The sequence below is a fragment of the Crotalus tigris genome, unplaced genomic scaffold, assembly GCF_016545835.1.
Source record: "Crotalus tigris isolate CLP2741 ecotype Arizona unplaced genomic scaffold, ASM1654583v1 scf7180000023829.5930981, whole genome shotgun sequence".
NCBI classification, from domain to species: domain Eukaryota; kingdom Metazoa; phylum Chordata; class Lepidosauria; order Squamata; family Viperidae; genus Crotalus; species Crotalus tigris.
Genome location: NW_024100213.1, coordinates 4,846,748 through 4,868,095, shown reverse-complemented (window position 1 = coordinate 4,868,095; position 21,348 = coordinate 4,846,748). Strand labels below are relative to the sequence as shown.

At 37.2% G+C, this 21,348-nt stretch overlaps 1 protein-coding gene across 4 annotated transcripts in view; it reads left to right on the top strand.

The window, feature by feature from the left end:
* Positions 1 to 21,348, top strand: part of CNTNAP5 (contactin associated protein family member 5) — a 382,046-nt gene that overhangs the window by 199,724 nt on the left and 160,974 nt on the right. For all 4 annotated transcript variants that reach the window (XR_005554022.1, XM_039321794.1, XM_039321793.1 and 1 more), the window contains 3 exons: positions 6,994 to 7,258; positions 11,246 to 11,395; positions 19,182 to 19,353. Coding sequence is in view for 3 of the 4 variants with exons in the window: in XM_039321794.1 (XP_039177728.1) it covers positions 6,994 to 7,258; positions 11,246 to 11,395; positions 19,182 to 19,353 (587 nt within the window). In the remaining variant the exon portion in view is untranslated. The remainder of the gene's footprint in view (positions 1 to 6,993; positions 7,259 to 11,245; positions 11,396 to 19,181; positions 19,354 to 21,348) is intronic.

Below are 21,348 nucleotides of genomic sequence, written 5' to 3'. Positions count from 1 at the left end.
GAAGGACATGATAATTTCTCTTGAGGTTAATTAAAGCATTGAAAGAGATGGAACCTATGAACTACTGGAGATAATTAATGAAAGGCAATAAATATGTCCCTTGGATAACTCATAATAAAGTAAATGTGATAGATAGATAGATAGATAGATAGATAGATAGATAGATAGATAGATAGATAGATAGATAGAGTTTCATCAAGTTGATAGAAAAATACAAAACTTTTGATTTTTAACATAAATAGCTATTAATTACTTTTTAATTTACTTTGAATCAGCAGTAAAATTTAAGTAACTATTACCATTATTTATTTATTTAGGGGAAATATGGATGTTCATCTCATATATAATTATACTGGGCAACTCACATCATAACAATAAAACATAAAGGATATGCCATTACAAAAACAATAAAAAGCTATACCTCAAGTTATTGTTAAGGGAGTTGTACTTGATTTTATGATCTTTTTTGTCATGATTCTTAAGCGACTCACTGCAGTTGTTAGTGAATCATGTGCCCATTAAGCAAATCCAGCTTCCCTCCCCCTTGACTTTGTTTGTCAGAAGCTGGCTGAGAAAGTCGCAAATGGTGATCATATGACCCAAGGATGCTGCAGCTGTCATAAATACATTCCATAGTCTGGGCATATATGTTTAACATATATGTTTAACAAATCTTCAAGATGTAACCCTTTAAATGACCAAATAAGCCTCAAAAATTAAACTCTTCATTTGGTATATTTTCATTTGTGAAAATTCACCACTTTTGGTTGGCCTGTCTTCTTTGTTACTAGCCAAGGTGAGCTTATAAGATTAGATGCAGGTCTTCTTTGTTTTTCTAAATTCAAAAGAGGGATTTACCAACTTCACCCCTTTTTTGTTTGTTTTTTTACTTCTGTTTTGTATCAGAATGATCAATATTATTTTTAGATGTCTGAGAGTGTCCCCTGCACTTATGTCTCAAGCACTATACCAAGCAGTTAAGTGATAATGCTCCTTTTCTGCAAGCAGAAAGGCTGTGAGACCTTTTGTTGCAAAGTTGGCCAGTGCCCTAAAAGCTTGGGAAATTCAGATAAACAAAGTCCAGAATTGCTTAGCCAAGCATATGATCCTTCATGTCTCTCAGTGGGATGAAATTTCACTCAACTGAACATTTTTTTTTTTTTTGTTATCTGATATTTGGGGCGGGTGGGTCGGTGGGGGTCAGCAGGACAATACATTTTCAGAAAAAATAATTCAAGTAGAAACACCATAGTTCTTCAACTACTAGAAATAACTGTCCCCCGCCATAAAAAAGTACATAAATCTTTTGAATTATGCTTCAGGAATATGAACATATTAAAATCAGTTATTTTCAGGAAATATAAAAAAAATCTTAGTATCTTGTTAAATAATGCAACAATTATCTAAAGAAATTATTTATTTTCTTCTTTTCAGTGTTGTCCCATCAAAAGTAGGGAGGAACTAAGTTAGAAAAATAATAAACTCTATATTCACAGTAGAAGCATAGTTATCAAAAGGTGCTAACTCTGTCCCACCTCCCTATTATTATTATCCTAATTATTACAATGTGCTAATTGTTATATCACATGTGGATTGCAATGGCCCAGTGGCTAAAGATGCTGAACTTATCAGCTGGAAAACTGACAGTCTGAGTTTGAGGCCTGAGCACCATACAATGGGGTGAGCTCTGGTTACTTACTACAGCTCCTGTTAGAAAGTTAGAAAGTACTCAAATGCAAGTAGATGAATAGGTACCACTTTGGTGGAAGGTAATAACATTCTCTGCACCTCGGCATATAAACATGCTGGTCACATGATCATGGAAATGTTTTCAGACAATGCTGGCTCCTTTGGCTAAGAAATGGAGATGAACAGTCAGACACACTTGAAAGGAGAAACCTTTACCTTTATACTTACACAATAGCTAAATGGGTTTTCTCTTGCTTGGGCGTGTATCTATGATGTTAGTTATAGTCCATCGCTTGTACTTTCAAACCTTAACTTCCTTCATATAAACTGTTTCTCCACAATTTATAACATCAGCAAAGTAGTCAAGAAATGGAGAAATTTATTTTATTCATATATGTGTTCACTCTCTATTTCAACAGGATGCTAAGATTTCCAATTCTTTAGGATTTACTAATTGAGTAACAGGCTTATAACAGATGTTTTTTAAACCATAGGGGCAATACTTTTGTTAGGTCAACTGAAGCTTTACAAAATTACTGCAACATTTTGAGTTTTAAGAATTCATAACCATGTAATTTAGGAAAAATAAGAAAAGAAGAAAAATGTAGCTTACTTCCATACTTGCAAGGATTAGAGAAAGTCTTCAAATATATTAATTGAGTCTATATCTGATGAAGTTCGATTGTGATAAGGTCAGTCCCAAATCCTGTTACATAGTCAAAGCAAAACAAACAAACAAACAAACAAAACGTTTGGCATCATTTAGATACATACACAGTCATTTCTTCATCAGCAGTACCCTGTTCAATAACCTATTGCAACTGCACCAATTTGCTTCTAATGATTTTTAAGCCAACAATTTATTTTATCTTTTATATTTGCTAAAAGGATCCATTTGAAACCAAGCAATTATCCACTTGAAATTTTTTTGTTGTTAAAATAGGTAGTGGCAAAACTCTTTGTCTGATGACAGGATCTACCAAAGAAATGTTAAATATCTTCCTTTAAATTTCTCAGTATAGTAAGTTAAAATTGTTACAAAACCGGAGAAGCCCCTTTGGAGTAGATTTCAGTATCTGTTAAAGGGTTCATTAATCAGCCTGCAAACACTGGACTCCATGGAGTTCTCAAATGCCAGATGAATGCACTAGATAAAATTTTAGAAGTTAGACACATCTGATCTTCTGCCTACCCCTGAGGTCCAGAAACTTCTTATCCTATATTGCAGCCAGGGAAAAGTTTGGTTTTCAATTTAAGTGGGTTTACATTATTATATCAACTATTTCAGCGGAGGCACTGGGGATAAGCTGAGGCCTGATCATATTTTTTTTTAATAATCTTGATCTTCAATCCTACAAAACTAATCTCTTAAATCAGTGAGAAAACTGGTGAATGGGTGGATGTGTTCAATCCAAATTACGTTTCCATTAGAGACCAATTAAAATATATACAGTACGTTCACATAATTTTATTATATGTTTTTCAGTTACTTGCCTTTGATATAGTTATGTCAGTGTACTCAGTAGTATACGAAAGATAAAATCAGGAAGAAGCACAATAGCTAAGACAAAAGAACAAAAAATTTCCTAAGAATTTATCTTTCCTTAGGAACTTACTAAAGCTTTATCTGTACTGCCCAATTATCTTGTCATCAGACAAGGCAAACAGTCTTTCCTGAGGGCAGTAATGGATGACATCACACTCTATTTGATCTCTCACTCACCTTCAAAATGACCTCACAATGTTTTTCTCCATTCAGCTTTTGAGATATGCTTTTTTCTATCTTCAAGTGACTGGGAAAAAATAGTAAAATTGTACACTCCTGAGGTTATTGAAGAAAATAACTGTTCAACATAGAAAAGTAATAATTGAAGCAACATCAACAACAAAATTTGCCAGATTTCAAATCAGCATCTGTGCCTATGCTACATGAAGATTTTAACCACTGCTCTATTTAAGTACAGGTAGCCCTTGCTTAGACTGAGACCTCAAATGGGACTGGCAACTAACTAAAACTATGACTGTCTAATGATTTTACTTCAGCTTTCCTGTGTTTCACAGATCTGTGAAGGTTATAATGCAGGCTTTGCTCACAAAGTTATTACAAGTAGCATGCCTAATTTATAAGTATACAGCAGTCAAACTGACAAATAAAAGATGTTGACAGTGTCTCTGATATCAGCTGTACTTTAGTGGATGTGAAATGGGATAATATGCCAATGAATATCTATGGAGATTCTCAGTCATCTAGGTAATAGTCATCCCAAAGATGCTTTTTCACAAGGCAATTGGTCAAGAAAGTCCAGCTGCCTCATGAAAAAGCACCTTTGTGATGCTAATGAATATATAGAACAGAATTAAACATTATGGTCCAATCAAAAAAGTTTACTAATATTTCCCCAAGGGTAAATATTAGGTATGGTAGCTTTAAGAAGAGAATTTAGGGAAAGTTGTTTTAAAAACTTATAAGTTTTAAGGAAAGTTCTGAACAAAATCAAAAAATGATTTTCAGCAGTTAAAAATGGAAAAATAAAATGTATGTTTTTCAAATTTAGCATGATTCACTTATTCCTATTATCAAGTATCCTATTACTGTCCAGCTTATTTTGATTGGTCATTATTAGCTGTGCTTCTTTACTTGATGGATCAAAATTCTTCTTTCTAAATTCTGGAGATTGGGCTATTTATTATATGAAATTAATTCATCTTGCTCTGACATGTAATGAATTTTATGTTCTACAAGACTGAGTATATTGAAACAAAAGGCAGCGTTTTCATAAAGCAATTACTATATTCTCTGTGTTATATGGCCATTTTATTTGGATCTTAGCCAATATGACCAAACAAAGCAGCCCCAGTGGTATGTTTTCATCAGATGATACAAAGCCATTGTAATTTATGCAGGTTTGGATTATATTTTCCAAATTGCCATCTCACGTGATCCTGGCCATATAACAAATAATAACCAATTAAAAGAGGAATCCATTGAAATAGCTCCATTTGTTTTGTGCCAATACTCATTGTCATGTAAAAGAATGTTCCCACTAAAGATTTTGTTTCATCTTGTTGCAAATTAAATCTCTTACCAGAACTTCTTTTCCAATGTAAGTAATTGTCATTTTCCAATTATCAATAGTTCCCTCATTTTGTTTTATCCTTTCATCAAGGAAATCCCCAAGCGTCATACAAATTTCGTACACATTAGTCACATTTTGTTACATCTAATGTTCCTGTTAGAATGAGGCATCAGTTCTAATCAAAGGCTATTCTCACAGAAAATATTTTATTTGTATTGATTTATCAGATTTCAGTTGATGTTTGGCAAAGTGCTTTGGATTAAAAGCAAACCATCAGTCCTCCCATACTGCCCTTTTCTTTGGAAGAGATTTGTGCATGAGTCCTATCCAGTGGTGGGATTCAGTAGGTTCGCACCACTTCAGCAGAACCGGTAGCTAATTTTTTGTTGCCTAGGACCAGAATGGACTTCCAGAAGTGGCATCCACACAGAAAACCGGTTGTTCACATATTTGAATCCCACCAGTGGTCCTATCCTATATGATTAATTGCTAGGTATCTCATTTGGTGAATAAACAGCTATGGAATTGTTGAGACCAAAAGAACTGAGCTCCAGCAACCCTGCAAGAATGCATTTAGCTCTCTGAATTGAAGGTGCTATCAAAATATGGTTTTAAACATTCTCAGAGTTTTCCAGTGTCATCAGTATAACTAACTGCCCTGGAAATCATTTAGTTTAAAAAGAAATGTTTGACTTGGACCAGCTGTAGATAAAACCTTTAGAAATCAGTGGCCTGCAGAAATTTATTGTTGGAGTGGAAGTGGAAGAAAAATAGTACAAGCAAAGAAGTTTTTTGTCTTAGTCCAATTCATGTGTAAACCCTGCTCCGCAGGACTTGAGAGTAATCAGTCTGAGGTTACAAGTGGGATCCTAGTGCAGTATCTCATACTAAGGATGAATCTTGTTAAAGACTTGTGTTCTGCAGGACTGGGTGTATTGAAAGTCAGGCTTTTCATATAGCAATTATCACATTCAATGTGTTATCTGACCATGTAGGACCTCTAACCAAACCTCTTGGGCAGGACTAGACTTTGGAGACGTCTTCTCAGGATTGCCAGTTGTGAATTTTTATTGGGTGAATCAGTTAATTGAGCAATGGGAGATTTAGCTGTGGGTTGTTCAAATTCTTTTTTTTTTTACCAGAAATAGCCTACCTGTTGTGATTGGACCTCAGATTTTTCTACGTGCAAATTATGCAGACTAGAGTAGAGTCTGCAAGAGTGGGTTCCTTCCTGGAAACCTTTTAGATCTGCAAACTGTCTGTTTAGTCTAGTTCACTCAGGTACCATAGAGTCTTATTTCTGGCCAATTTTAATGTTTTATCTTCAGCAATATAGGATGAGAGATTTCATAAAATCACATTTAATGAGAAAAATTGTCCCGCTGGCCAATATGAACCCAAAACATTATAGTATGTATCTCTTCACTGTTATTCTGTTGGAATTTATATGCTGGCATGCTATGCTGCCTTCTAGCAGAGATCAAGCTTTCGATAAGAGAGAAATGCTTTATTTTCTATCTGAGACCAGAACTCTGGTATTATGAACAAAATTGCCAAGTTCTTATGAGCAGCTATTGTCGTAAGATGACTTAAGGTATCCAAACCCTAGAACAGACCTCAACATTTGCAGTCCCTGGGTCATATCCAGCTGTTTGGCTGTTCCTGTCCAACCTTTGTGAGGTCAATTGGAAATTACAAATCAGATGTAAATAAGTGTACACCAGGCATGCAGTACAACTTCAGTTGCTTTTATTTTGAAGGTGACTGCTATTTTTTTTTCCAATTTACGAATGTGGATGCATGCACAGGCATCTTCACATTGGTTGAGCCCTTCACAACATTCCCAGTTTCTCATGTGACTCCTTGGGAAAAATTCATTGTCCACCCCTGCCCTAGAATCACATCACAAAGAAGTCCTTTTATTAATTTATCTACATGCTGCTTTTATTTCATCTATTTTATTTTGTTCTTTTTTATTTGTAAAAATAGAAACATTTATGTGTAAATATTAATTGGAGGTCAGGTTTTAGAATTCTGATCAGATTTTGGCTGATTTGTATTCCCCTAATATACAGTATATTCACTTATAATCCTAAAGATCCTTTTCATTTTTATCTTTCAGTTGTGATGATGGCATTTTTTTTTTTACCAAGCAGCTGAATGTGAAAACAGTTTGAACATCATCTGTTGTATTTCCCCCCTTTTTGTTTTTTTTTTTACTTTCCAGGGGAATGTGACATTTTCCTGTTCAGAACTGCCAATCACTCCCATCACTTTTGAGAGCTCCAATAGCAGTTACTTACTGTTACCCGGCACTCCTCAGATTGATGGCTTGTCTGTCAGCTTCCAGTTTAGAACGTGGAACAAGGATGGTCTCCTTCTGTCAACTGAATTGTCAGAAAATTCTGGCTCGCTTTTGTTGTATCTCCACCATGGCAGACTGATCCTCAACATCCAAAAAGGAGCAGAGAGATACGTGGGCATCAGTGCAGGTATTGGTTTTTACCAGATGCATATTTCCTTCTCACTTTTGTTGTTGTTAAATAAGGATTCTAGTTCGTAACAGAGAAATGGCACTCTTTGTTTTAAGTGGGAAAGCTAACCCTCAAACGGTCATTTGTTAATCCAAGCATAATACATGGTTTGCCAACTATTATAAAACTCCAATTTTCATTCATCTGAAGTGCAGACCCAATGTAGAAGGATGATGAAAGTTGAGGTTCAGTATTTATATGGCTAGACGCTGCTTTTCCTTCTTAGTATTTCTCTCCTTTCTAATACAGGGGTCTCCAACCTGTGGGCTGGGGCCCACTATCAGTTCGTGGCCTATTCGCAACCAGGCTGTGTGAGTGGCTGGCTGGTGTGCACACATAGCCCCACTCACACGAGCATAGTGGACACTCAGGGGCCCTTCGGGCTAGCACTTGAGGCCTCACTCGCGCGAGCATCACAAGTGCTCTTGGTCTCAATCGTGCAAGCAATGCCCCTCCCACAAAACCATCCCCTCTTTCCCCGCTCTCCCCCCTCCAGGCCACCAACCCAGAACGATTGGGGAAATCTGTACTAATGGATAGAATGCTGTTCATTTTTTAAACAATTCCCTGCTTTGTAGTTGATATCATAACAAATCCTTGCTTTGACATTATTCTGGGATGCAAAGATGACATTTCAAAAGACATCTGGCAGCAAATCCTCATTATATGCTCAGTGCTCAATTCTTGAATTCCTAAAGAAAAGCCTATCATTCTACTGAAGAAGCATAAGCATACACATACGGAAGAGCAAGAAAATCCTGTGACATTTTAAATACATATCCCTTTATAGAACAGGCTTTTCATGGAAGGGCTCAGCTGTCTTAAATACATTTCTGCAATAAATTTATTCTTTACTTCAAGTACTTGGTTGGAATTCAAAATAGAGTCAAGTATTTATTACTATTATTATTATTCCTAAATCCCTGTTCCTATCAGAGCTAGAACAGCAAATATTCATGGACAAGCTATAAATTATGGCCAGAGTAGAAGTCTCATCCAAACTATCAGGAAGGATTGAGGAGCAGAAAAGCAAAAAACAACAGATTAATATCAGAACTCAGGAAGCTTTATTCAAGCAAAGTTGAGAAGGAATAAGCAACCTTCTGCCTAATCCAGAGGAACCAATAACCCATTAAGGGACTAGAATTGCCCGAAACAGATAGCAGAGTGTTCCATTAAGTAATTCAGTATGTGAACAAATGAATATAAATTAAGTGAATTATAAGATCATAGATGTGGGTTTGGGAATTACCTTGGAGATCATCTGGTCCAATCTCCTTCTCAGTGCAAGAATCGAATATTATAGCATAATAAACCAATGGTCATCCAGCCTCTGATGACCATCAGGGAAGGACAATTTACACTTCTTAAAGCTTTCTGTTCAACTGTTGAGCACCTCTGATAGTTAGAATATTTTTTTTCTAATGACCAATCAAAATCTATATCCTTGTAATTTGAATCCATTCTTGCCTTCACTGCCTCTGCCCCCTCCATCTTCTGGAAGAACTCCACAATTCTACATAACCTTTCTTCAAACACTTGAGTACTGCTCACAGTCTTCATAATATAATATTTTTGGTGCAATCTAATCAAAATGCGGAATATGCTGCAGTAATGGCTTCTCTAGATCTTGAGATTACATACATACATACATATTCATATACATATACATATATGTGTGTGTGTGTGTGTGTGTGTGTCTTTTAAAATACTAAAAATGTGAATCCTGGGCATTTTAACAAATAAAAGAAAAAACGAACACCAGGATATAATAAACCAGCCTGTTTAACATAAACAAGCCTTTGGTTAAGAAGAGTCACTAAGCTTTCATCCTGCCAAAAACTGCCAGCATCATCAAAGTTAGAATAGAAGGAGATCGGGAAGGCAGCTCATATAGCCTCCTGCCTCTGCGCCCGGCTCCTTGAGCACGTCATCGGCTCGTTGATTGTATTAATCCGTATCGCGCAGAGTTGTTTCGCATCAGGCAAACTATCCTTGGCGCCACTGGTTGTTTTACGATCCTCAAGTGCTCTTTTAGAGCATGTGCAAGCACTTGGAGGTCAGCTGTCAATCCGTCCCTGCGCCCAAATTCCCTACCTCCCAGGGCCATTATCCTTCCCCACCCCCAAGGCCGTTGTCGTAATTCCTCTGTTCCAGTCCTGCAACAAGCAGCTGTTCCAGCATTCCTGCTCTCTGTCTTCCCCCTCCCTACCCCTCCTTCCAGATCACCTCAGCGCATCCGTCCCTGGCTTAGGGCCATTTGGTCCAACATCTCGGTCCATGGGAGTAGTGGTCGTCTCACCTATAGAGCCATCGTCCCAGTTGTGCAAAACGCTGTCATCGTCTTCCTTAGAGATCGTGCCCATCTCATCCATCATTCTACTGCCCCAATCCTGCCAAGGAAGCGTTAAATGTCTTCTCAGTAGGCCGTGGCACTGTTTTTCCCATCTAAGAGTCTGGTAAGCTGGCAAAAGATCTATATGCCGGTTGATGGAATTTTCATTAGAGAGCCAGGCTTCCTTGAGTAGGCGGCCACCCTTGGTAGTCTCACAAGCTATAACCTCTGTGTTAGCTAGATCGAACGTGTGGCCAGAGCTGGACATATGGGCAACTTGTGAGCGTTGCTTCTGCTTTCTAATAGCCAGTTCATGTTCATGAATCCTTGTCCTCAGCCTTTTAGTAGTTTCCCCAACGTAATTGCTCGCACAGTCTTTGCAATTGATTCTGTAAACTACAGATGATCTTTGATCGTTGAGGAGCAGTTCTTTTGGATGCATGACCTTGGACTTAAGGGTATGCTCGGGCCTATGGGCAATGCTCACATTGTAGGGGGCCAACAGCCATGCCGTGGCCTTGGAGCACCATGGATATAAGGGAGGGTTGTTCGTGTGGCCGGCATCGCTCTCTCTCTCTCTCTCTCTCTCTCTCTCTCTCTCTCTCTCTCTCTCTCTCTCTCTCAGACACACACACACACACACACACACACACACACACACAGTACATACGTACATACATGTTAATGGAGTCTAGGATTGCATGTAGGAATGGGGTACATAGGTCACATTGTTGATTCATGTTCAGCTTATGATTGCTAAGACATCCAGATTCTGTTGCCCAGCGTGCCCCTCCATCTATACTTATGCCTTTGATTTTTCTTATGCAAATGAAGATATTTGTATTTGTCTTTGCTGAAACTGAATTACTACAAATTTGAACATACACCTACTCAGCAAACATTATCTAGGGTGCATTGTGGGGCTACTCCAACAGCGCCACAATGACTTTATTGCTGAGTATCCAGTAGCACTTTAAACACACAAAAATGCCTCTCAATTTAGATCCTAAAACATTAACTGGGAAATAAGCTTAATTAGAAACAATGAAATTCCCATGGAATTGCGCAGGAATGTTATTTCATGGCCAACATGATGCAGCTGAGAATTAAATTAGATGGCTTCTTGAGAACAGATGTTATGAAAGTTCATGATAATCTTAATTTAAGGCAAAATACACCCACTCAACCTTTAAAATATCTATGTGATCGACATAATTGATCACTTCCATGTAATATCAGAGTTCTGTCAGCAGTGAGAATGCCCATAACCAGATGAACAAGAAACACACAATTATCCTGCCTATTCAGGATGGTTCTTATTTACAGGCTAAAAAACATGGCAAGTCCTTGTTCACATTATATATCCACAACAACAGCTTTCTGGATTTTAGATTGCTTATACCCTCCAGATTGGGGTGATTTGGCAAGTTGACATGCATAATAACTTCAGATGAATGCCTGGGTTTTCAGGCCATGCTGTGCTTATGCCAAACATTCCACTATTGGGTTTTGTTGCTTCCTGGAACGATCACTGTTATTCACAGACATTATCTATTCCTTTTAGTCCCCATGTGAATGGTTGATCAGGTTTATACTTCTTTGTTTCTTAGGCAACAATCTATATGACGGCTTGTGGCACTCGGTTAACATCAATGCCAGAAGACATCGCATCACCTTAACTCTTGATAATGATGTAGCATCAGCTGTACATGCTACCACCGTTTCCCAGATTTATTCAGGGCACAGCTATTATTTTGGAGGTAAGCTGTAATTTTAACAAAATACAAAACAAACCCTAACATACAACCAGCCTATCAAGGAAAGCCATGAAAACATAACTCCGTTGCACCCACCACTAAAAGTGGAGGCCCAATCTCCACTCATTTTTTTAAAAAAATGTGTTCATACTGATGGCTGCCAGCCAACAAGATAGTAAGCTGGCTGCTTGCCACACTCCAGAGATATACAGACTCAGTCAGAACTTTTTAGAAGCAAAGAGTCTTTTTTACCTATCAAGATGACAAATGTAATGCAGTCAAGGCCTGGCATGAGTTGAGACCAGGAATCCAATAAACAAACAACAAATCCAAGGGAAAAGACAAGAAACACAGTGAAGTGGAATCTAGAGTCCCTAGTACAACAGCATGATAAGGTAAACCTCAACAGAGCTGAGGTTTGAAAGATTATTCTCAGCTTTTTCACCATGGGAATGAAATCAATAAATCAGCCATGCTGAGCCTCCATCTAGGCATGTTATGCGTCAGAGTCTGCTTCTTGGCTGACCTCTCTGACCTGTGTAGCTCAGCCCTCTACTTTCAGATCCTTAAGGCCTGCTTCAGCTTTGGACTGGATGGATGAACCTCAGAGTCTGACAAGTTTCAGTGGGTGCAGGCAGTAGTCCTGGGCCTTGCTGGATCTGCCTCAGTTGGAGCTCCAACCTAGCTGGGATCATCCCCTCCAGGAGTGTTATCTCTAGAAAGCCATGGGTGTATTTCCTCCTCTTTATCATCCAAAGACAGTCCAGCAGAACCTTAATGCTGTACCCATATACTTTCAGGCCTAAAGTTACTGTCAAGTTTTCAAAGATCATTTGTAGGCAAGTAAGGTGGGGGCAATGTGGATCTCTGGTTGGGAGGGGATGCTATTCTTAAAGTGTTGTTGCTGCAACACAAAAGGCCTGCCTCCTGGGTCTCATTGGATTATACTCTTTAACTGATGGGACTTGGAGTGAATAGAATGGGTAAAGACTAGAGGAGAGAGGCAATCCTTTAAGTATGCAGATCTTATTTCATGGAGGGTTGGTTATCGCTTATAAATATTGGGGACTTCAAGTGTTAAAACATTTGCAATATAAAGAGAAACCAAAAAATGTCTCACACACACCCTATGAAAATGTGTTAGCTTTCTCTAAAACTGGAGTAGTTAAAATGAACTTTGTGGATCCATCTCTCCGGCAGATCTCTAAGTTTTATCAGTTTTGTAATGACAGAAAAGTTTTGTTAATGTTTGAATGAAAGTATATTTGATTTTGTATTTTCAAGCCCATACATAGTTGTTATGTATCATTGTGTGTTATCGAGCATAGTTATGATTCAAACTTTACTTAGAAGAGTGATTGCTAATTTTTTAAAAAATGGAGAAACCTTAGGGGGAAACTTATGCATTCTTGAAGATAATGTGCAAAATTCATTATGTTATGGAAATTGTTTACAAAAACTTATATTAGGCAAAATTACAAAGCAAAACACATGCCTGGGGAAATGTGCACCAAATGCCTAGCAATCAGCACAAAATGCTTAAAGAAAGTTCCTCTGATCTGAAAAAATAAATGTGATAAGATCATAAAACTGAAGAAATGTAGGAGAAAATAGGTTGATGTAGTGTGTGTGTGTGTGTGTGAGAGAGAGAGAGAGAGAGAGAGAGAGAAAGGAATGGAAGGGAAGGAATTAGCATCAGTACTTGAACATCATTAAATCTTTAGCAACTATGAAGTTTATGAGCATCAACCTCACTTTTTCTCAACCAAGAACATTCCTTGCTGGCCAATACCTTTTCTTGGCTGAGAAAAAGTGAGGTTGATGCTCATAAACTTCATAGTTGCTAAAGATTTAATGATGCACAAGTACTGTATGCTAATCCCTTCCCTCCCCCCCCCCCTCTCTCTCTCTCTCACACACACACACACACACACACACACACACACACACACACACACACACGTCCCCCTTAGCCAATTTCATCTCAAGAGCTTTATGGGGACAGTCTTTGAAAGATCTTTTGGAAAGGATTTTTTAAAACATCAATAAGAAATCTCTTTTTCTTTAAGTCTTCCTTCTTCAAAAGGATTCTGATAAAGTTTTCACTGTTATTTCGCAATCATACCTTTCCCCTGAAAGTCTTTATGAACCTACCTTGTGCTTTTAAAAGCATGTACCATTCAATTACGTTGATTAGCAGCCACCAAGCTTGCCCATTCAAGGATCAAAGATTTTGCATGCGTTAAGAGGATGGGAATTGAGACCAGTATTAGATAGATAGATAGATAGATAGATAGATAGATAGATAGATAGATAGATAGATAGATAGATAGATGGATATAGTTCTATATAAAGTATCCTTTTTCAAGTCAATATTCAATAGTATGCTTTGCCTGTTATTTTGTTTGTTATTTGGCCTTTGGTATAACTAAATTATACTGATTTTTTTTAAAAAGTAAAATGATCATGACAGAGTTGCTGAAGAAATGTATGAAAAAATAAATATGTCTGAATATATATTGTAATGTCAGTTCCAAAATTTAAAGTCTAAGTACCATGCTGATGCTTTCATCCTAGAAACTTTAGACGAAAACTCATTTGTGATGTGGATCTGGGAGCCTTAAAATATTAGCCAAAACATGAAAGAAAGGTTAATAGCTAAAATAAAGTGTATCTTGAGCCATGGGATCTTTGTAGGGTACTGTCTGTGTTATCAATCTATAAAGCAGTCTGGAGAATAGAAGGAGTTGGAAATGGAAAATAAGTTTTTAATGCTACAGAGTACCACTTGAAGACTCTTCACTGTTCTGCTGCAGCACTCTAAAGAACCATTAGCAGCTGGATGTAAGCTTCTTTCTTTGTGAAAAATAGTCACTGTGAAATATGTAAATTGTGTTGATCAGAATGGATATAAGTGATCAGAATAGATGCTAACCACTGCTTGTGTCATTGGTCCTATAGTGGATAGAAAGAATGAATGACCTTGAGGGGTAGGCGAAAAAGCTGCCACAAAGACGATGTTAGATGAAAAGAACCTGAATATATGAGCCGAGGTGGCGCAGCAGTTAGAGTGCAGTACTGCAGGCCACTTTAGCTGACTGTGTTCAGCAGGTCAGCGGTTCAAATCTCACCAGCTCAAGGTTGACTCAGCCTTCCATCCTTCCGGGGTAGGTAAAATGAGGACCCAGATTGTTGGGTGCAATGTAAATATATATATACATTGCTTACTGGTGTACACCGCTTAGAGAGTGCTTGCACTTAAAGCGGTATATAAGTCTCATAAATAAATAAATCCAAAGATGTAATTTGAGAAATGGTTTCAGGCTTGACCCTCTTTAGTTCTCATGAAAATAAAGAGAGGGGGGGGGAAGCACATTCAGATTTACAAGATTCTGTTATGTAAACTTGTGATATAAGTTATGTTAGTCTGCTTGGCTTTGGTTTCTTAATCTGGTATACCTTGAAGGCTGATACGTCCCAGCTCAGACCTCATGACTGCTATTTATTTTTGGATACAGTGTGTGTGTGTGTGTGTGTGTGTGTGTGTGTGTGTGTGTGTATCGTATATATGAAATAACATCTGGATGAGATAATATCTGATCTTCAAATACCATGATGTATGCTACAATCTTCTTGGTAGAACTGCCACTTACTGGATTGATTTATATTTGGCAAAACAAGATAATTTACTGATTATCAGACTTTCCCCTCATTCCCATAACAGCCAGCTTAACAGGTAGTTTGTAACCCAAAGAGACGGACTAGTCAAAGTCACCCAATGACTTCCCATGACTTATAAAGGAGTTAAAAGTTTCTGTCTCCAGTCTGCCCAACTTTGGTAGATATAGGGGGCAAAATTTAGCTATTCCATTCACTATCTTGTTTAAATCCTGTTAAATCTTTGGCTCAGAGCAAATTTTGGAGAAGACCGAGTAGGCCTCTCTTTTTCTTCCCCCTCGCCCATACTCAAGTAGATATCCATTAGGTGGGGAAAAAAAACGAGGTGGGGGGAAAATGAAACTTTGATTTTGGGTTTTACTGATTACCGTAAATGCCGGCATATAAGGCGACTTCCGCGAGCGCTGAAATCAGCGCCAAAGACGGGGGTCGTCTTATACGCCGAGTCGTCTTATACGCCGGAAATACTGGTAGTTTCCGGCGTATAAGACGACATTCTAGGAATGCGGCCCGGCTATAAAGACGGGGGTCATCTTATACGCCGGGTCGCCTTGTACGCCGGCATTTACGGTAGATAGATCTGCTGTTATAGAAATGGCTAGTTTATACCATGATGTAAAAGTAAAAAGTTGAAGTTTGGTATTACCTACTGCACCAAAGGGAGTTGGAAGTCAATGCCTTTTCTTTCTTTTCCCTTTCTTTTCTACACTTTTCTCTTCCCTTTTCCCTCCCCTATTTTTCCTATTATTTGCTTTTGTGTTTTACATTATAAACTAATAAAAAGTAGGCATCCGTTAGAGATACTTTGCTAATATTTCAACTAGAGATTCAAGCTTGCTTTATAATGAAGGACAATTTGTCTATAGTTTAGGTTTATATGAATGTTCCTATGAGTATAATCAGGAAAGATAGCAATAGTAACATCATAATGAAACAAGATTAACAAGCATTTTGCATTTGGGCTCCGTTTAGGTCATAAAATATTTTTTATATTTTTATATATAAAACAACCCTATTCCACTCTCAAATGAAATAACCAGTTATGGAAGAAAATGGTATGTACAGCCATCACTGGTGATTTCTGGGGAGTCTTTAAGATTTGGAATTAATTCAATTTCTCAATAAGCGTGTAATATTATCGTAGCATTGGCAAGCACTTAGTGCATTTTTGTTGTTGGGTTTTTTTTTTTTTTGTTTTTTTATTTTTGTAAGAATCATTCTACCGGAGTCTCTTTAACCTCATTTTTGGTATTATACTAAAAAGGATAGAAACAAGTTTGCCACTGTTTAACAGTGCTTACTCAGAGGATTGCTTATATATATGAAGTTATTTCTTTTGGAAGCTTGTCGCAGAATTGGTAGTATTATAGAATTCATTTCAGTCTGATCTTTGCACTGCTGATATTTCAAAGAGTTTACTCTATGCTCCCTGATTATATCCAGGGTGCACAATGCTATTGGATGACATTTTCATTTTCCCTCTACGTGTCTCTTTCTCTCTCTAAGCATAATGATAGGTTTAGTCCAGCTGCTGATATAGCTTCAACCAGCTGTCACAAAGCTCAGGGTAATTCAAACACCATCTTGATAAAAAAAATATGGCACAGGATTTCTAAAGCTGAACTTGTCATAAAGTTGATACTAGAATTGTAGCAGTTGTTACTTTATTGTTGCTATGGCATAATTTTAAGAGGTTGCTACTGAGCACCATGAGAGAAGGGGGTTCTGCTTGGTCTGTGACCACTTAGCTTCACTCACCAAGTCCTATATTATGTCTCCCAGATTTTGCAGCAAGGTTAGGTTATATCAAAAATAGATGGTTTTTAGAGTATACTAGACCTTTAGTAGACTAGCAGATAAGCATTCAGCTAAACTGGTCACTAGTTGCAAAATAAGGTATAACTTGGCATTTTAATATATTCTCAGCAAAATCTATTACATTGTAACTTGTCTTTACCTTTAAATTGGATTATTATTGTTATAGTTCATTGCACAGTCAGCAAGATGTGATTGTTATTATATTCTACTCTTGCTGCTGCAGTCTTAACTGGCAGGTTTTTTTTTTTTTTTTTTCATTTATTAGCTTAGCTATGTCACTCCCCATTTCCCAACCTGTGATTTTAATCTCTTTGCCTATTTGCTTGTTATATTTTTCTTTGGTACAGCTCACAAATGTATGTTGATATTTGGTTTTTATCATATTTATTACTATGGATTTGCATTTGCTGTTTTTATATATCAGTTTTTATCTATTGTTGTGTACCTTTCAGAATCGCCTTGGCAAGATGGGCAGCTATATATATTTGATTATTAAATAAAATAAAGAAATGTTACATCCTTATTTGTACTTTTAGAATAATGATAATATGTCATCAGCAGTTGCTGACATTGTGCTATGAAATCACTCTGAATCCATTGTGAAAATAGGTTGTGGAGTTAGGCTATTGATTAATACTAATGAATGGCCCCAGTGGGGGGAAAAAAGAGGAATTTGAAAGAGAAGAGATCTAATCTACATTCATAAGTCTCTATAAGACTTGCAGGACTGATATTCAGTAGGAGGTTAACAGCTTTCCCCAACTATGTGCCATCTACAGATAATGAAACAAACTCCTATAAAAGGTACAAGGTTGGAGTGGATTATGTAGTCCAGAAGGAAACTGACAAAGGGTGGACTGGAGAGATACAGGACAAATAAATGAAATAAGATAAAGGAGATGATCAGGGGACAAGAAAAAAAGGAATCAGTAAGCTGCCATGATCCCCAAAAGTTCCTGGTATGAGTACAAAACAGCTCCTCCAATAGCAGAAACTACAACAGACTTTAAAGGCTGGTTTTCTTCCATCCTTATATTAATGCCCGACAGTAAATTGAACCTTTTCATGTCCATTAATCGAGTTTTATTTTAGTTAATAATCAGCATATCTACTCTCATTATAAAGTAAAACTAATTATAGTGTGATAATTGCTGTGCTTAGGCTGCTTCTATAATTGTACAGAAAGTAAAATGAGCAAGAGAGTATTTTAATGGGGATTTTTGATAACTTTAGTAAACAAGCTGGATCTTAAGATTAATGTTCAGGACTCTCTCTCTCAGCCCTACTCATCTCAGAGGGTTATTGTGGTGAAAATAGGAGGAGGAAAGTGTATTAGGTATGTTTCCCACCTGTAGTTATTTATAAAAAAAGTAAATAAAGGGAGAATGAAATATAAATAAAAATAAATAAAATAAACCCAACCTCTCCTTAAGATAAAAAAGAGCCGAGGTGGCGCAGCAGTTAGAGTGCAGTACTGCAGGCCACTTTAGCTGTGTTCAGCAGCTCAGCGGTTCAAATCTCACCGGCTCAAGGTTGACTCAGCCTTCCATCCTTCCGGGGTAGGTAAAATGAGGACCCAGATTGTTGGGGGCAATGTATATATATATATATATATATATATACATTGCTTACTGGTGTACACCGCTTAGAGAGTGCTTGCACTTAAAGCGGTATATAAGTCTCATAAATAAAATAAAAATAAATATTCTTAATAAGGTGTGCATGTCATTTCCATGCATTCCAGCAACTTATTGGTAAAGACAGATATTATAATCAGAAAATACCTGAATTTAATCTCTGAAGCCTGATAGAAAAAAAAAAAATCAAGGAAGGAATTTCTTTGCATAAGATCCTAAAAACTTATAGTCAAAGAAGATGATATATTTCAGTGGAAGAATGAATGCTTTGCCTTGATATAATATAACCTTTTAATTTGTGAACAGATATCCTAAGTAGGTAGTAGTAGTCATGTTACTTTGATCCATGAGATCCCTCTGAAGGCAACAAAGTTCTAGTTCATGCTTTTTTTTTATCTTAAAAAAGAATAAAGTTTCAAGTTGCCCCAATATCTGCCTTCTATCACCATTATTACCTATTTTCTTTGGAAGGAACTGTATTTAAATTTATTTCAGTTCAATGTATTACTATGGAATTTGAAACTTAAATGTTCATGTTGAGCAAGCAATGAAAACACTAAAAAATAATTAGACTTTCTTTCTATGAATTCTCAAGCAAATAAATTAACATTTAAGTATTCTTCATCTCACTGCTTTCTATTTTCTATGTTCCACAGGGTGCCCTGACAATTTTACCGATTCAAAATGTTTAAATCCCATTATGGCTTTTCAAGGTTGCATAAGACTCATCTTTATTGATAACCAGCCCAAGGACCTCACTTTAGTTCAGCAAGGCTCCCTGGGGGCTTACAGTGATTTGCGCATTGATATTTGTGGCATCAAAGACAGGTAATTATTCTCCTTTTCCTTTGTCTTGTTGTTTTCTTTCAGCTAAGTGGTTTATAAGTGCAGTTTTGCTAGAACTGGAAATTTTAATATGCTATCATTATTAATATTAGGTTTAACAGAGTTGCTACTGCAAAACATCACTTCAAAGCAAATGATAAAGTGTGTGAAATGTGTGTTCTCTCTCTCTCTGGCAGTTTGTGAAAGATGGAATATGCAAATTAAACCCTGCTATAGATTTGTGCAAGGATTAAATTATATACCCAAAGGACGTTTGACAGTTTTAAAGTTTAAATAAATAGCAAAGCCATTGTTTGAATCATCTAAATATGCCTTCTTCTCCACTTGTTTTGTTTGAATAAATGCTGAGTTGCGTGCTATAGTGAACACTGTAGATTTTTAGAATAGAAGCAGAATAAAGTAATATGGATCTTGCTAGATATCAAATTATTTTAGAAATCATCTTGAGGACCAGGCTGAAACACGAAAGCCGAGATTCATCCCTAATTCACTGGCATTATTGTTAGTAACAAAGAGGAACTCTCTTTGTATAACAAGGCAGAGAAACTTTAGGAAACTCAATTTCTTTTAATTCATAAATGATAAAGATACTGATAATGTAAGGACCCACCCCACTTTGCATCTTAAGAAGACAGAACTCTTGGAATAATTCTTCCAACAGGAATCCTCTATTAAGAAGAAGTGGTTGCAGGCGGGCTAGACAGGACTTGGGGTCCAAGCTCTCCCATTCAAGGTTTTAAGGGGTTCCCCAGCAGTCCCACCCAATCACCCCCCCTTCCAGTGATAGTTTCAGGCATCACAATTCCACCCCTTTGATGCTTTCTTCCGTCCTTCTGGATGGAGACTTCAAATAAACTACATGAAAGGTAAATAGCCCCTTTGTCATGGTAAGGTTCTTTGGTGCTATTTACATTCAAACTCTTTGAGGTTGCAATAAACACATTCCTTCATACTGAAGGAAGTGAGGGCCATAAAGCCCCTTTGTTCTCCTCCTTCTCTCCCTCTTATGGCAGAATCCAGAGAAGGCAGAATTGGGGTTTTCTATATTTGATGATTAAAGATGAAATATAATTGGATTCTGACAGATATATAGCAATTAATCTAGAATTGTGAGCTAGCATTTATTTACTGGTTTGCTTTGTTTTTGAGAAATTAATGTATATCTGAAGCTTCTGTTGTGTACAATCACCAGGCTTGACTTAAACATATATTTTAACTAAAAATATGAAATGAGAAACTAGTATCTTAGAAAGTGTAAAGCAGGCATGTCAAACTGCGTCATGCCAAAACCGCACCCACCCCATTGCCAGCAATAGGGAAAAAGTTGCGATACGTCGCGCGATGTCACATGATGTTGCGAGTTTGACATGCCTGGTGTAAAGTGTCTGATTTCAGCTTGAATTTTGTTCCTAAGAATTTCTGTGGAACTTAGAGTATAGATTTCATTGTCATTCTTTGAAATTAAAAAGGCAAATCATTGTGCCCCAGTGCTTTGCTTAAATGAATGTCTACCTTTCTAGAAAGACAATCCAAAAATGAAGCATTAGGAATACTTGGCTTCCCTTTTTTTTCCTATGGTTTTATACTTGAGAACTTTGTGATTTTTATTAGCCTGGGCCTCATGCTCCATGGTTCACTTATTCAGGCTGCATTAGTTTAGGAACAGCCCCGATACTAATACCTGCCTAAAGGAAATATGCATACAAGTAGTTACTGTAGTACTTGTAGATGTATATACGGAAGGTCTTTCCAGCAAAAATCCTTTTCAGTACAGTTTGCAGAACTGCTTCTTTACACCCAGTCTGGAATGTCCTTACTATGCCTGAAAGTCTTTAAGGTGGTCATCTTCAGTGCATGCTTCTGCCAATCCTGATTTTGAAGCACTGGTAGAGCAACATTGCTGGTTCACATTGGTTCATCATCCTCATCAACAAAGACAATCATGCTAATATGATGCTCTCAAAACAAACCTAAGTC